The sequence below is a fragment of the Aquila chrysaetos genome, chromosome 11 (assembly GCF_900496995.4).
Source record: "Aquila chrysaetos chrysaetos chromosome 11, bAquChr1.4, whole genome shotgun sequence".
NCBI classification, from domain to species: domain Eukaryota; kingdom Metazoa; phylum Chordata; class Aves; order Accipitriformes; family Accipitridae; genus Aquila; species Aquila chrysaetos.
This window is the reverse complement of record NC_044014.1, coordinates 24,498,117-24,512,637: the sequence shown is the minus strand read 5'-3', so window position 1 is coordinate 24,512,637 and position 14,521 is coordinate 24,498,117. Positions and strand designations below refer to the sequence as shown.

Here is a 14,521-nt window from a genome sequence, read left to right as displayed (position 1 = left end):
TTTCATTCAATTATGTACTACTATCCCATTTGGAGATTAACAGTTTAACCATTCATTGCCTATGCACAGACAGATATTTTACTCATTTACAAGAAGTCCATTTCTTCAAAACATAACCGAATTTGTGGTCACCAGGAACCAAATCCACCCAAATACTCTAGCAACTTACAAGTTATCTGGCTCTCACACATACTGACTATCAGCCTGGTTGAAGTCTGTTTCTGCTCCTTCCAAGGAAGTATCTGTGCAGGCAAATAAAACAAGGCCTGCATAAGAAAAGAAAGTTTTAGTAATGCTTCCCTCCTCAACAACAGTCACAATATGCAGCCTCTTTCAAACTCAGGAAGAGGTTTGAAGACAGCAGAGGAAACAACTCAGCTGGAATAATTGAAGTTCCAGATGACAGCTTTTAATAGCTTCCCTGCTTGACAGGAGGAGTCTTCAGACTATTCTGCAAATGAAGAGCTGATACACAGAAAATGGCTGAAAGACTAGAATGGGCAAGGAAGTTGATATGGACTTTCCTGGCTCAGCCTTTAATAAGCTTCCCATTTTGATGCACCTGCTCCTTACATTGAATAGCAACTATTTGAATAGAATTAAAAAAAAATAAAGACAGAAGAGAACAGTCATTACTGTTTGCCATCACACAATGACTCAGCTAAGGTGACACTTGTGACTTACCCAGTACAGGCCAGAGTGTTCCTCATCAATTCAGAGGTTACAGATATAACCACCATTTCTCATACTGTTACTTTGGCACTTCTGTGACCATACCTGTTTAAGAAATTAATTTCTCTAGCTGTTGTGCACTCTTCAGCATTTAAGGAGGGACAGGGCTTGACTCTGTAGTTTATACAAAGACTCAGCTACTAAAATGCAGTTCAAGTTTAATACCATTGTATTTCACTATTCCCACAAACAGAAGATAAACATTGACAAGAACACATAGCCTGGTACTGCCATCAGTGTGTCCATTAAAAAGAAAAGACAAAAAGCAACCTTTTCTAGCACCTACTTTAAAAAGATGGATTGCTGGATAAATATCATCACAAGAATATCAAGTACTCCTGAATGTCCTTATGAATTGCAAATGCAGTTACATCTATATTCATTAAAGAACAAGGCTTTTGGTCTTTGCCTACTGCTAACCTGAACTGAGACTGCCTTGAACTAATCTGTACCTTTCAGGACAGTTAAAGAATTTAGACAATTTTGGAATTACCATACAAGATTTACTGTATCCTAGTCAAGGGACTGAAAACTGTCACAACTCTAGTTTGTAGAGCAGTAAGACTAGAACAGTTGCAGCATACCCCAACATTTTAAGCTGCATACACAAAGACATCCAAGCATAGAGCTTGTAAAACTAGCCAAAGCAGTACTTTTTCCTTGGTTCTGTTATTCATCATTTCATTTATGCACCATACATCTCTGAGGACAACGTTTAAGCATGGTAGTTGCTCAGGTCAAACCTTCTTAGGCCATCACAGAATATCAGTTTAAAATGACAATTGCTTCACTACAATGAGAAATACTGTATTTCTATCACACACTGTAAACTCTAAGTATCATCTTTCATTAGTAGATAGGTACAGGTAGAGGAGCCAAAGACAGGAGGCACTCTGCTGTTAGAAACAAGGAAAAACTGGTCGGGAATGCAAACATCAGGCACAACCTTAGCTACAGTGACCATGAGATCATGGAATTCAGGATCCTGAAAGGAAGAAACAAGACAAATCAGACCCTGAGCTTCAGAACAGACTTTAGCCTCTTCAGGGACGTACTTGGAGAAATCCCATGGGATACAGTCTTAGAAAGAGCAGCTCTGGAGAGCTAGTTGATTTTCAAGGATCACCTCCTCCAAGCTCAAGGATGGTTCACTCTGATGAGCAGGAAGTTAACCAAAGGTGGCAGGAGGCCTGCATGGATGAACACAATGCTCCTGACAAAACTGACATGAAAAGTAGGCACACAAGAAGTAAAAGCATGGACAGATGACTCAGGAGGAATACAGAGATGCTACCTGAGCACGCAGGGATGGGCTCCATCCCAAAAATCTATCTAGAGTTGAATCTGGTGAGGGACATGAAGAACAACAAAAAATGCTTGTGTAAGTCCAGCAGCAAAATGAAGACTAGATAAAACGTGGGCCCACTGCTGAATAGGTGGGGGGCCTGGTCACAACACAGAAAAGGCTGAGTACTCAGTACCTTCTTTACCTCAGTCTTTACTGAGAAGATCTGCCTTTAGCAATCCCAGGTCCCCAGGATGCACTGAAAGTTTGGCACAAGGAAAACGTATCCTCGATGAAAGATCAAGTTACACTCACTATTCTGTGGGTGTAACCATTGATGGAAAATGCAATGCAGTTATTATGAAGGTCTCTTCATAAGGATTCTAAGCCAAAAGCAACAAGACACACAAGTTTTCTACAGGAATGACTTGTTTCTTTTCTCCACTCTTTACTGGAGAAGGCTGACATTAATCATCAGTTTCCAACCCTACCCATGAAGTCAAGGTACTAGGAAACTGTTCAAACACATGTTGTCTCAGTGAGAGAAAGAGTTAAAGATCATCATCCACTGAGAGTCAATATGAGCTGACAGTTTCAGTAATCATGGAAAGCCTTTGAGAATTAAGAGCTTTTTTTTTCCTTCTTTCCCCTTTCATAAGCCAGTATTGTTATCCAATGATCATTTTTCATAATGTAAATAATTTTTCTAAAGCATCAGAATATTATTTACTTCAGAATAAGAGATTTGTTCAAAGTGAGTTGTTCCGTGTATTTTCATGGAAAACTTTGGTTCTAGTCTCAGGATAGGGGCAAATACAAGTCATACCTCAGTAGACTTGAATTATTGAGCAAAGTAAAAAAAGGAAAGGTTTGCCCTCTCTACTGATTCTCTATCCAGTTTCATATTCTTACAGATACAGTAGGGCCTGAAATTACTGCAGGGACAAACTAGACCTACTTCCAAATATTATGCACATGGCATGTGTCATGTGTCCACCCCCACCCCAATTCAGTTTTCAGCTGTTAGGATGCTAGGCTCACGTTTTAAGGAGATATTATTGGTGAAATATTTGTAACTGAAAAAGATCCAGCCTTTATTTCATCATTTCATCTCTCCATGCAGCAAGTCATCTTGTATTCACAAAGTGTTTTCTGAAATGCAGATAGTTGCAATAACCACTCATCTGTGGTGCATTTCCATGCATCAACACAAGTTGCTACTTTAGACTCCAATCACAGGACACTATTTAGGGTTAATTCTCTCTTGCCTGTTGTCATAAAAATTAAGGAAGAAATTATACAATTAAACATTACAATTAATTTAGCGGATGCACTTCTAACAGTTATATAGCTATAAAAAAGATACTTTACTGTTCAAATGAGTTAACAACAGTGCTCCTTAGTAAGAGGTCCTATTGCTGTGTTTAAAGATAAATGCCAGGAAGGTTATAATTTTGCAGGAATTAAGAACCATGGCCACAGAGGTAAGTCCTGTATCAAGAACTGCTTCTCAGCATTTGACTGATCAAGTGATAGAATAGAATTTGTGCCACTACAGGAAAAAAAAAAACAACACACAAAACAAACACCACATTACATTGCAATGTTTCTTAAGGTATAGTTTGCCAGTCTGACTTACTTCTCAGAGTGAGAAATGGCAGGAGATTGAAATTACTAACAGTAGATACTTTGTCTTCATATTTGAGGTGAAAAAATGCAAGGCCAGTAAGACTTAGTAAAACAATGCAGTCACAAACAAAAGCTTAGGAACAACACATAGAAGCTATACAACAGAGAAGTAGGGATAAAAAGCTAGTCTTAACTATACATGAAGCCACTACCAAAATTAAGCAGTACGCAAGGCAAGGACTGATTAGGACTGGCCTATTGTCTCCTTTGGAAAAGTAATTGGGAAAAAAGTGTCATTTGGCTTTTAAGAATTCTAGCAGATTTGGAACAACAAACATAGCTTAGCATTTACAACAACCGGTTAATGATCTCAGGCATTATTTCCAGTAACTAGCATTAATACAACATTTGCTAACACATCTTTAAAACCATCTTTAACACACACACACCCCACGCGCGAGTCCTCTCAAAGACTTGCTTCATCAATCCAAATTTCAACTATACTGGGAAGAGGAAGACACCTGTAAATTACCCCACTTATGTCCTGAAGCTACACATTTCTAAGTGTAAAACATACTGAACCATATCTTATTTGGTTCATTGTTTTATTAAACTCTATAAAAGGAATTCCATGTCTACAGTCCAATACCACTACATAGAGAAAAGTAGCTTCTTGGTTCAAAGCACAAAGCAAAACTTAATGACATTCTAAAGTTACAAGAAGTCAGAAACAAGAATAAATCACTAAACATTGGCCCTTAATATGGATTTAACAACTCGTCCCTCACTGGTGTAATTCACTTATGCAGCAGAAAGCATATGTTAATGTTTTCCAAAGCAGGAGTGGTATACACCATATTGTTGGCATATGGAATTTTTTAGTCTGACTGCCACTTTAAGGTTATCCATTCCACAATAATGTTCTCAGTCTTTATGCCCAAAAAGCAAGCTGCATGTAATTACTAATGGAGGCATTCACCATCTCTATGCACACTTAAAGGAACGGAGAACAAATGATTCCTTTTAAAGCTGATGGAAGAGACTGGTATAAATTAACTTCCAAACATAATACAGAACAAAGAGATTTTTCCATTCAAATAGGAAGCTGATTTATCACTTATGTAAAGATAATTCCTAACAGATAAAAGCAAGGAAAAAGTTTATGATGTGCTTTTGTTATTACAAAGTAGCTTTCTGTCTGATTAATCATTAATCACTCTTCACTCTGTCCCTCCCATGCACACACCCTAATGGGTTTTATCCCCTTTCTCAGAGCGTATGGCCACAGTTCCCACAATATGGTAAATTATCCCTAAAGAAATTTCAGGTAGTAGAATGTTGTATTTCAAAAAAGAAGGAAATATTTATTATTTAAAAAACTCTCCTAACACTAATCACAAGTTTCTACTACACATAGGCAAGACCTAGAAACCTATAATGAAAAGACTTACTCTCTCAAGATCATCAGGGCTCTTCTAGTACTCTCATTGTCACAAATTTTGAGTTCTGTAGAGTTCAGATGAGCTGCTCTAAGAACTCATTTCTTTCAGCTCAAAGATATTCCAATACAATAAACTGGAGATGGGGGGTGCAGATCTATACATATCCGATGACAAGTTACAAACATCATGAAAAAACTTCAGAAAGTTACTACAACCCCTTGAGAAACATCTTTTGTGCTGTGAAAATTCTGCAAGGAAAAAGCTTACCTTTTTCCTTTCTTCTCCATCCTTTTCCAAGACACATAAATGTACGTATTGCAAACTAATTTTTCTCTCAAAAAAGAGAAACACTAAGCTGTCTTCAACAGCTCACTCTTCTCTTGTGTACCCTGAGATACAGGCAAGTCAGCTATGCCAGGAGAAAACTTAGGGATGAGGAAGCTGTTTTACCACCCACTCTCCACAACAATCAGACCGTTTCTCCTCACTCTAAGTGTTTAGCCATGTGTTTGACTTTTGCTGCTGCAATCATGACAAGTATTTCAAGGCAGGCAGTATTTTTCAAATTCATTTATATAGGCAATTTCCAAGCTAGTGGTTTGCAGGTGTTGATAGGCAATTCACAGCCTGTCCAGGGAAAATGCACAGCCCTTTCTGCATGGCACTACAACCCCAGGCAACTTCACAATTGACAGAGGCCCATGGATATGCACCCAGAACATGCTGATTACTACTTCTTCATCTACTAGGATGAGATAGGACAGCTGCTACAGCTACTCTAAATGCAACTCTACCACAGTTGAGGTTTGGTTTTTTGTTTGGTCTGTTTTAAACTTTATGTCACTGCCTAAGTACTGGTATAATTTTACCTGTTTTGAGAGTAATCTGTGTGGTTTTAGTTGTGCTTAGACGGGGTGGGTTTCAGCTGGTGGTATTTTAAAGAGACTGACCTCACAACTTTAGGAAGTGACAAACCTATGACATGAATGACTGTTTGACCTAATGCTATAGGGTGTTGTTCTCATCAAGTACAATCTCCAGTTAAGCTTAATTTTACTCCAGACTGCATTTATTTACTTTTAAAGATAGTGCTTGGCCCTGCTCTGCTTAAAGAAAACAGCTGATAAACCATGAGCACAAGACAGGATATTTATATGCTAAGAGACCCTTACTGATGATTAGCCTGACCTGCTAGTTGTGGTTAGTGACTGAGATGCAGAAAGATGTCAGTATAGCTTCATAAGCCCCCAAATCTCAGTAGGTAAATAAAGGCATATCACAGCATCCACCAAGAATACATTCTTGAGAAATGTGATAGTTAACAATTTAGAGAGTTAAAGCAATTTTTCTGCATAAAAAAGAATGTAATAGAAATTGGATGCATGTAGAGACTTAAGAAACATAGATTCAAATACAAAAGGACAGCACCTGTAGCATGGAGGATGGAAAGGCAGAAGCTGCATCATCAGCTAGACAACTGCTGGCCTTTCAGAGCAGGTCTCTGTTCCGAAAGATCTCAGCCACTTCATTTGTGACCATGTCTTAAATCTTTCATTATGAGCATTTCACACCAGTGTCACTTTCCTCAGATGGCTCAAGCTCAGTCAAAATGAAGAACAGAAAAACAGGGTAATGGTCAGGCATTTGGTCTCAAGTAAAGCAGGTCAGATCTTTCAGAGCATGGACATGGTTCAACAACCCAGCCTCTGAAAAGCCAACATCTCCTTGAGTTTCTGATCCTGCTCCAGTATTTAAATTATGTGTACTCCTTAAGTCCCTTCTCAGGTTCCCCTCTATCGCCTTAATACTCATGCACAGGATTACTTCCTTATCTGCCAAACTCGGCAGCTTCACCCATGGTACTGTTTGTATTTGGCAGAGCAGAAGCAACACTGCTGTGAAGCAGTTCTGTACAAAACAGTGGAGAGAAGTGACAAGAGTGGGCTATGCCTGTACTGACAGAAAGCCAGAACCCATACAAAACAGTAAGTGAATGGAGTTTAAAATGGCAGAGTAGAATTTGCTTTCTCTGTTTGGCAGTAATATAACATTACCCTGAACATAAATGCTTGTAAATTCACTACTGGCTAGTAGAGATTTTTCTCCCCCATGAAATGAAGTTATTTTATATAATGTGTGTGATAGGTTTAAGTTTTCTTCATCATCATTAGTCATCTTTGATAGAAATCCCTCTTTTTAAAAATAGGCTAAAAGTTGGATGAATGTTTTATTAAAAATCAGAAAACCACCATACGGTTCACAACCTCCCAGCAAAGTTTGACCAGTTAGAATTCAGAATTTCATTTCACTGCCCACTAATAGTGTATTTAGCTAGCTCCAAATTATTCCCTTGCCTGTTGGGCTTGACTATTTCCCCCCCCCCCCCAAACCAACTCTGTTGTCTTACAGTGTTAAATCTTTAGCTACAAGGAATAGCAAACTACACCCCAACCCTTGCATAAGAGACACACATCCACTCCAAGTATCAGACAATAAAAACATTAAGATCTTCTGTTAAAAAAGAACTGATTTAGTACATTAATTATCTTGTGATACTAATATGAAGCCTTTCCCTCAAACTCTTGGCTCCAGTCAAAGGTTATTTTTGTGCAAAAAAGCTTCTGCTGCTTACCTCTACATGCAAAGTTTTTGCATGGGCAGCACTTACCTTATCTCAGTTAAGAAATTTCACCAGATTACTTCAAAACAATTTGAGTATTGTTCTGCAAAAGCTATCCCCCTAACATGAATATCCAAGACACAGTAGAATCAAACTGCAACATATTGGGAACTAATACAGAAATGCAGAATACCAAGTCTTTGGTATTTACCATGGGAAAGAGACTAACTTGTAAAGATTTACTTATTTCATTAACTTCAACAATGACTTGGACTATGTCTTACCTAGGATTACTTTACAATTAGGTTCTGACAAAGAAGCATCCCTACAGTAGGTCATCTTGGGTGTGCAAACCCATGAAACTTAAGGTGGCTTCAGGCAAACTTAAAATACAGCACATGCATTTCTGACAAAATATAGAAATGCATGCTGAATGGCAAACCAAAGGAAAAGTTCTCATATAGAGGTCTATAGTCAAGTTATGTAGGACTCCCTTTTAACTCATCCAGTAGTCTTACTTTAAGACTCTCATATCTATCAACCTCTGTTCACTCTTGGATATAGTGAATTGTGTTAACTCCATCTCAGGAACATCAACAAAACAAACTTTTTTTAAGCTACTGCACATGACTCCTTTCAGTGATTTTCTCATTTCCTAGCCCATTTCCCCACACAGCATGTCTCCTAGGCCTTGCAGAGGAATGGGTCTCAGCACTTCGACTATTGTTACCAGCAGTTACTTACAGATGCAATAGTTAACATGAATTAAACACTGCACCTTCCAAACTGTGGAGTCCTTTACTGGGGAGCTAGAGAATGGTGCTGTTGTGTGTAACAAATTATCAGTGAAAAACTTCTCTGCTGGTCAGTATTTACCATCACGTACACTTTGTGATACTCACACTACATGAAGAACACTGAGCAGACAGGAAGCAACACAAAGAGCCAGCAGCTACATTACTGTCCTGGTTATACTGGCAGTTCCATCTTTGCTGTCACCTGTGAAGCCACCAGAAGGCTCGCAATTAGATAACCTGTCTGCACAAATATCCCTGCTCCTGTGAAACTGCAGTTTCACATATCACCTTTACACTTCAAAATGATGCACTGAAAACACAGCTCCAGATAGGAAACTGAACTTGATTCCTGTATTTTTCCTAGTACAGTCAAAGCTGTATTCTACCAGATCAGGGCATCTTCCTTGTTAAGTACCACCTCAGATTACACCACTTCTATTTGCTCTTTGTGAATTAACACAAAAAAATAATTCAACAGTTTTTCCTTCTATCTAGCTAGCAGGCAAGAAAAGAAAACCAGAGGCGTCCAAAATGAAAGAGCTGGCATTAGCAAGCTGCAGAAACTAATTCCGTTTCTGCATTTCTCTAATAAATGCTACTTAATCAGATCAGGTTTCTTGGGTGGGGGGTGGGGGGGGGGGGGGCAGCAAATAGTCACACAACCCAGCCATACAGGCTAAGCTCAGAGAGGCAAAGTGTTATTCTAAAGTCTTCCTTTCAAGGAAAAGTATTTCATACACTGAGGCTTCACACCCTTACAGCCAATATACCTATTACATCAGTTCATCACTGCAGACCAATTGTTTTTCATAAAAACAAGAGTTTCAGCTGAAGTCAGCAAGAAGCACAAGTATTCCAGACAGTACATCCGGTAAAATTCATTAAGTCATGGGGACCAAGAGTTGTAGTTACATTGTAGTAAACTGCAAAACCTCAAAGTGGCAAGTTATTCTAGCAGTAGCAAGTACTACAAGCCGAAATCTGATAAACACAGCACATGTATTAGTCATCTTGACAGCTTCTTATGCCCACAAGCCTCGTGATTTCAGTGCATTAATACATCAGTTAACAGTGACACAACATTTTAACTGTATGTAGCTATTTCATTTTAAGGTATAAGTTTGCTGGCAAGGGATATCGCTTGCCACAAATGACTTAAGCATTTTACAGGATTCAAAATGAGCAAGTAACATCTGACATTTAAAAATTAACTCAGAGTATCTGCAAATGAACTTAACAGAAGTGCAAGGTAAGTATTACCAGGTAATTCTTAATGAAATAGAGAAGTACGCAACATTGCAGTGCTTTCTGTATCAAACAAGACACTTCTGCCTTGCAACAGTTTGCTATTCTGATACAGTTGGTTATAAAAGTACTAATATAACTAAAACATTTCAAATGTATTAGTCATTTGCACTTCTCAGACTGAAATGCCCATATTGCAAATACTCGGATCTTAAAGAGACACGCTACCTATAGCTGCTTTCAAAAAGTCGAGAGATCCAAGCCGATTTTCAGCCACCTTTAGCTTCCCACAAGCAAACTGTTAACTCACACTCGAGGCTATGTAACAAACAAAACAAATTACAACTCCAAACTTTGCCTAGAAGCCACAGGTCTGTCTCTCCTCGACTCCCGCGCTGATAACGAACTGCTAGCCTTCACCAATATAAAAATCATTATCAAATGCCTGGGAGGTTTAGGGTTTTGGTTTTTTTTTTAGGATAGGATCACACCAAGTAAGCGTTTTGCCTTATATAGTGCATACGCTTAAAATAGGAGTTTCCAACACAGCAAAAAACCACACAGCGTATCAGAGACATCTGTGAGGCTTTTCAGGGTGCACTCCGCACGGAGAGGATTGGACGGTACAAACAGCAACAATTACAGCCCTTCACTGCGCTTCAGCGTGATGCTGTCCCTCAGGCGGGGAAAAGGCAGACTTTTTCAGTCACGAAGACGGCGAACAACTCGCTGTTCCGGACAACTCGTTCCTCTGCGGCACGGCTCGCCGAGCTCCTTCGCCGGCCGGGGCGGGAACAGCCGAAGGCGGCTTCCAGACAGGAGCCGCAGAGGTCCAGAAAGCCTCCCAACTTAACCCCTTCCCGGCCCCCGCCTCCACACGGTGCCTCCCTAGCGGCAGCAGCGCCGGGAAGCCGCTCCGTTACGGGGCGCCGGTCGGGCGGCCAACGGCCGGCGCGGGGAGCGGGCGGGGGGGGCAGCCCGGCGCACCTGTACGCGACAGGCCGGGGCGGGCGGCGGGCTCCGCGGCCGCGGGACCACGAAGTTGGCCGCGGCGGCCAAAGTTGCTCCCGTGAGGAGGGGCGGAGGAGGCGGGCCGGCCGCCGCTACTCACCCGCACCAGGTTGCTGACAGCGGCCTGCACGGCCGACACGGGGGCGGTGAGGTCCGGAATGGCCTTGCCGTCCACCTCCCCCTCCTCATGCATGATGACCAGGTGGGAGATCTGCTGGGCCACCGGCTCCAGGATGCTCTCGATGGTACGCGTGTGGAAGACGGGCATGGCGGCGGCGGGGCGGGGGGCTGGGGCCCGAAGTCCGCACAAACTCCTGGCAAACTCTGTCCCTGTGGGCTGGCGCCCCACAGAGAAAGCCGCGGCCTCCGCGCAAGGGAAAGAATGAGGAAGAAGAGGAAAACAGACGACCACCCGGACCTCCCTCCCCTCGCCCCTCAGCGGATTGCGGCAGACCAGAGAAGCGGCTCGCGGAGGCAGGACTCGAACCCGCTGCCCTCCTGCCTCCCCCTGGCAGCGCCCACCCCGCACTGGCACCGCTCCTCACCCAGGAGGCGGCTTTTCAACGACCACAACCTACCCCTCCCACGGCTCCCCGCCCCCTCGGCCGCCCTTGCCCAATAGCCGAAGGGGGACCGCCGCTCCCAGTGGCGCAGTGCCACGTCCATCAACATTCCAGCGCTGCCCTCCCCCTCCGGCCCCCGCCTTTCCCGCACCACCAGCCTTGACAACCAAGCTTGGTTGCGCGGGCGCTGGTTTCCCAGCGTTGAGATGACGTCAGACATTCTAGTGTCCATATAAGGAGACGATTAAAGCCGGGAGCGTGGCCGAGGGAGCGGGGGATGAGGCGGGCGGCGGCGGGATTCCTGCGTCCCGCCCCTCCCGCGGCAGAAGTTTGCTCCGTCGGGCTGAGGTGGGGCCGCCCGGCGGGGTGCGTGCGGCCGGCTGTAACCGGGGAGGGGGCGTCCCTCGCCTGCTGCCCCCCTCCCTCGCCGCTGTTTCGGGCGGCTTCTTGCGAGGAGCGCTCCTCACGCCGCTGGCGCGACCTGTTCCCCGCCCCCGCGGCGGCTGCCGCCCTGACGCGCCCCTCCGCGGGCGGAGGCGCGTTGTCCCCACAGCCCTCTCCGCAGAGCGCCCGCAGCCGCCCCGGGCTCGGTCCCAACCGCTTCCGCCCCCCCCCCCCCCCCCCCCCCGAGGAGAAGTGGCGGGAGGCGGCGGAGGCCGCTGCGCGGGGACCGCTTCCCGCCCGCGCCCCCCGCCTGAGGTGGGGAGGGGTGCCCCGGCCGACCCGCTCCCCGCCGGCCGCCCCTCTGAGGCTGAGGGGACGCGGCTGGACGGCGGCCCCCGCTGCCCCGGTCGCGCTCCGTCGGGAGAGCTGTTAGGCGGCCCGCTGCCGGGGGTCAGTGCCGGGCGGTGGCGGGACGCTGAGGCGGCGGCCGGGCGCTCCGAGTCGGGGGAGAACGGTTTTTACCGTTATAACCCCCGGTGATAACAGCGGCACGGGCGGGGGAGCTCGTTTAAATACATTTAGGTGAGCGACGTGGTTTCGGGGGAAGGAATACCAACCGTAGCCGGCGGGTAACATAAATTCCCGCTTTCCCGTAGCGCTCACGTTGGAGCACGGCTGCCGGCGGCTGCTCCGCCGGGGGTGAGGTGCCACGGCCCCGCGGCTCGGTAGCGGGGGGCGGCCTGCCGTCGCCGGCTCTCCGCCTGCTGCCAGCCGCCGGCGGCCCGCTGCCCCCCGCCTTAAGGCGTCGTTATTTCGGAGTGTGCTGTCCTGAGGCCCCTAAATGCCATTGCCAGCCTTAATAAAACTTAGGGTGTGAGCTCATACAGAATGCTACGTCGCCCGCGCTCTGGCGCTGCCTGGGCAGTGCCTCTTGTGACACTGGGAGTACTCATGGTAATAAAATAAAGCATGTGAGTAAAGGGTTGCGGTCTGTACTTCTTCCTTTCCTTGATAACGTGAGCGCAGAATTAGATTTGGAAAATTATTACTGGCTTTTAGGTATTTTTCTCTTTGTGCTGGTGCTGCTATTTTAAGCTATAAATGAATGTTCCTGTCAGACTAGCTTTCGCTCCTAAATGTTTCAGAGCAAACAGTATGCTTTCTGTGCAGTGTTTGAACACAGCCGGTCCTACCAGCAGACACAGGGACATATAGAAAGAGCAATTAAATCAGTAATGCTTCTGGTGTGCACGAGGATCTGTCTTAATAACTTCTGGTACCAGAGTTGCCGTTGTTGGAGCTACGGGGATAGTTACAAGTTGTAGGCCTAAAGAGCTAAGAAAAACAGGTTTTGTGCAGGGTTAGAAATCTTAGCAACACCTTTAGCTCTGAATTTCTTTTTTTGTTGTCCTCTTTTCTTTTAGTATGCGGGGAATTGCGTTTATGTGTGTGTATTTATTGAATCTGCAATGGTAGAAGTCAGACGACTAATTTCCATGTTGTACAATCCAATTTTGTTTGGACAGAGGTATACTTGTAGGCTTGATAACAGATAATCAAATTATGTTATTGGCAGTGAAAACATACTTAAAATATCAGCCTCTCAGCAGTAATGGGTGAATTAAGTGACTTGAACTATGCACCGTAGGAGTATTTTATGTTGTTAGCTATTGACTATATAGCATGTACTTATCGTTTCTAGTATATGCATTCCCAGCAGTGCCTCTTTAGCATACTATGGATCGGTAATAATGAGCACACATAAAAATCCTTCTAGATAGTAATGTGCAGCAGCTGGGAATTACAAAAAGCAATTAGTCCATGTTATGAACTAATAATCTGCAAACCCAATAAACCACATAGTCATTTGTGGGACTTGCATATAAGCTAAGTTCTCTGATTAAAAATAATGGCTTTAAGTCTGGGATCTTGTATACTCTGTTCTGGCTGAAATATGCATGTGCATGCATATATTTTAAAGAAAAAAAAGTGTTATCTGATCATTATAAAAGGCTGTCTTGGTGACTCTAATATATATAGTTACTACAGGCAAACTAAAATATAGAACATATGGACATTTCTGGAGGCCTTCTGAAACTTTACTCATCTACAGGGCCAAAATATGTGTGTTTGTATTAGTATTTTGGTGTATGTTGGTATTAAGAGTTTGTTCCACTGTTTGGGTTATTTTGGTGTAATTTTTGCACATGCAAAAATCAATTTTTATTGTCTGTACTATCTGAGTGTACTGCAGGCCCATCACTGAAATTCTCTGCCTGATATTGCTGTGGCTACCTAATTTCTGAAGCCACATCTGGAAAAAATTCCATGCAATTAACAGCAATACATGTAGCACTGCTTTTTTTTGTTTTTTTCCAACTACCACCCTTACAGTGTTTTCTCTTTCCTTTGCAGTATTCAGATCTGTCGTGTTGATGTCATGTGAATAACAGCTTTGCAGCAGGTACTTTTTAAAAAAAAAATCAGTTTCTTTTGCCCTTTGCACTATTCAGTCTGTAATTATACATTAATTATGCTATGAGATTGTTTCTCCAGTTTATACGGTTTCATTAACTCTCCAGGCCTTAACAGATGGTAGAAAGTAATGATAGATTTGATCACAATTATTTTCTGTTTATTGAGCCCAAGGTGGAAATGTATGAATTCTTTTGTCCTCTTCCAGTATGGTATTAAACATGCAGCAACGGATTTCCCACTGAGAAAAAGAGAGATGCTGTAACTCCTTTCCTTTCCACACACTCAAAATCTTACCATTTTTAAGAAGCAGTATCTATTATTAGCACAACAGTGGT

At 43.4% G+C, this 14,521-nt stretch overlaps 1 protein-coding gene across 5 annotated transcripts in view; it reads right to left on the bottom strand.

The window, feature by feature from the left end:
- Positions 1–11,313, bottom strand: part of VCL (vinculin) — a 65,229-nt gene extending 53,916 nt beyond the window's left edge. For 3 of the 5 annotated variants that reach the window (XM_030030953.2, XM_030030954.2, XM_030030955.2), the window contains exon 1: positions 10,862–11,313. In XM_030030953.2, the coding sequence (XP_029886813.1) occupies positions 10,862–11,029 (168 nt within the window). In that variant the 5' untranslated portion in view covers positions 11,030–11,313. The remainder of the gene's footprint in view (positions 1–10,861) is intronic. The other 2 variants (XM_030030956.2, XM_030030957.2) reach the window with 2 other exon arrangements.
- Between the last annotated feature and the right edge of the window lie 3,208 nt (positions 11,314–14,521).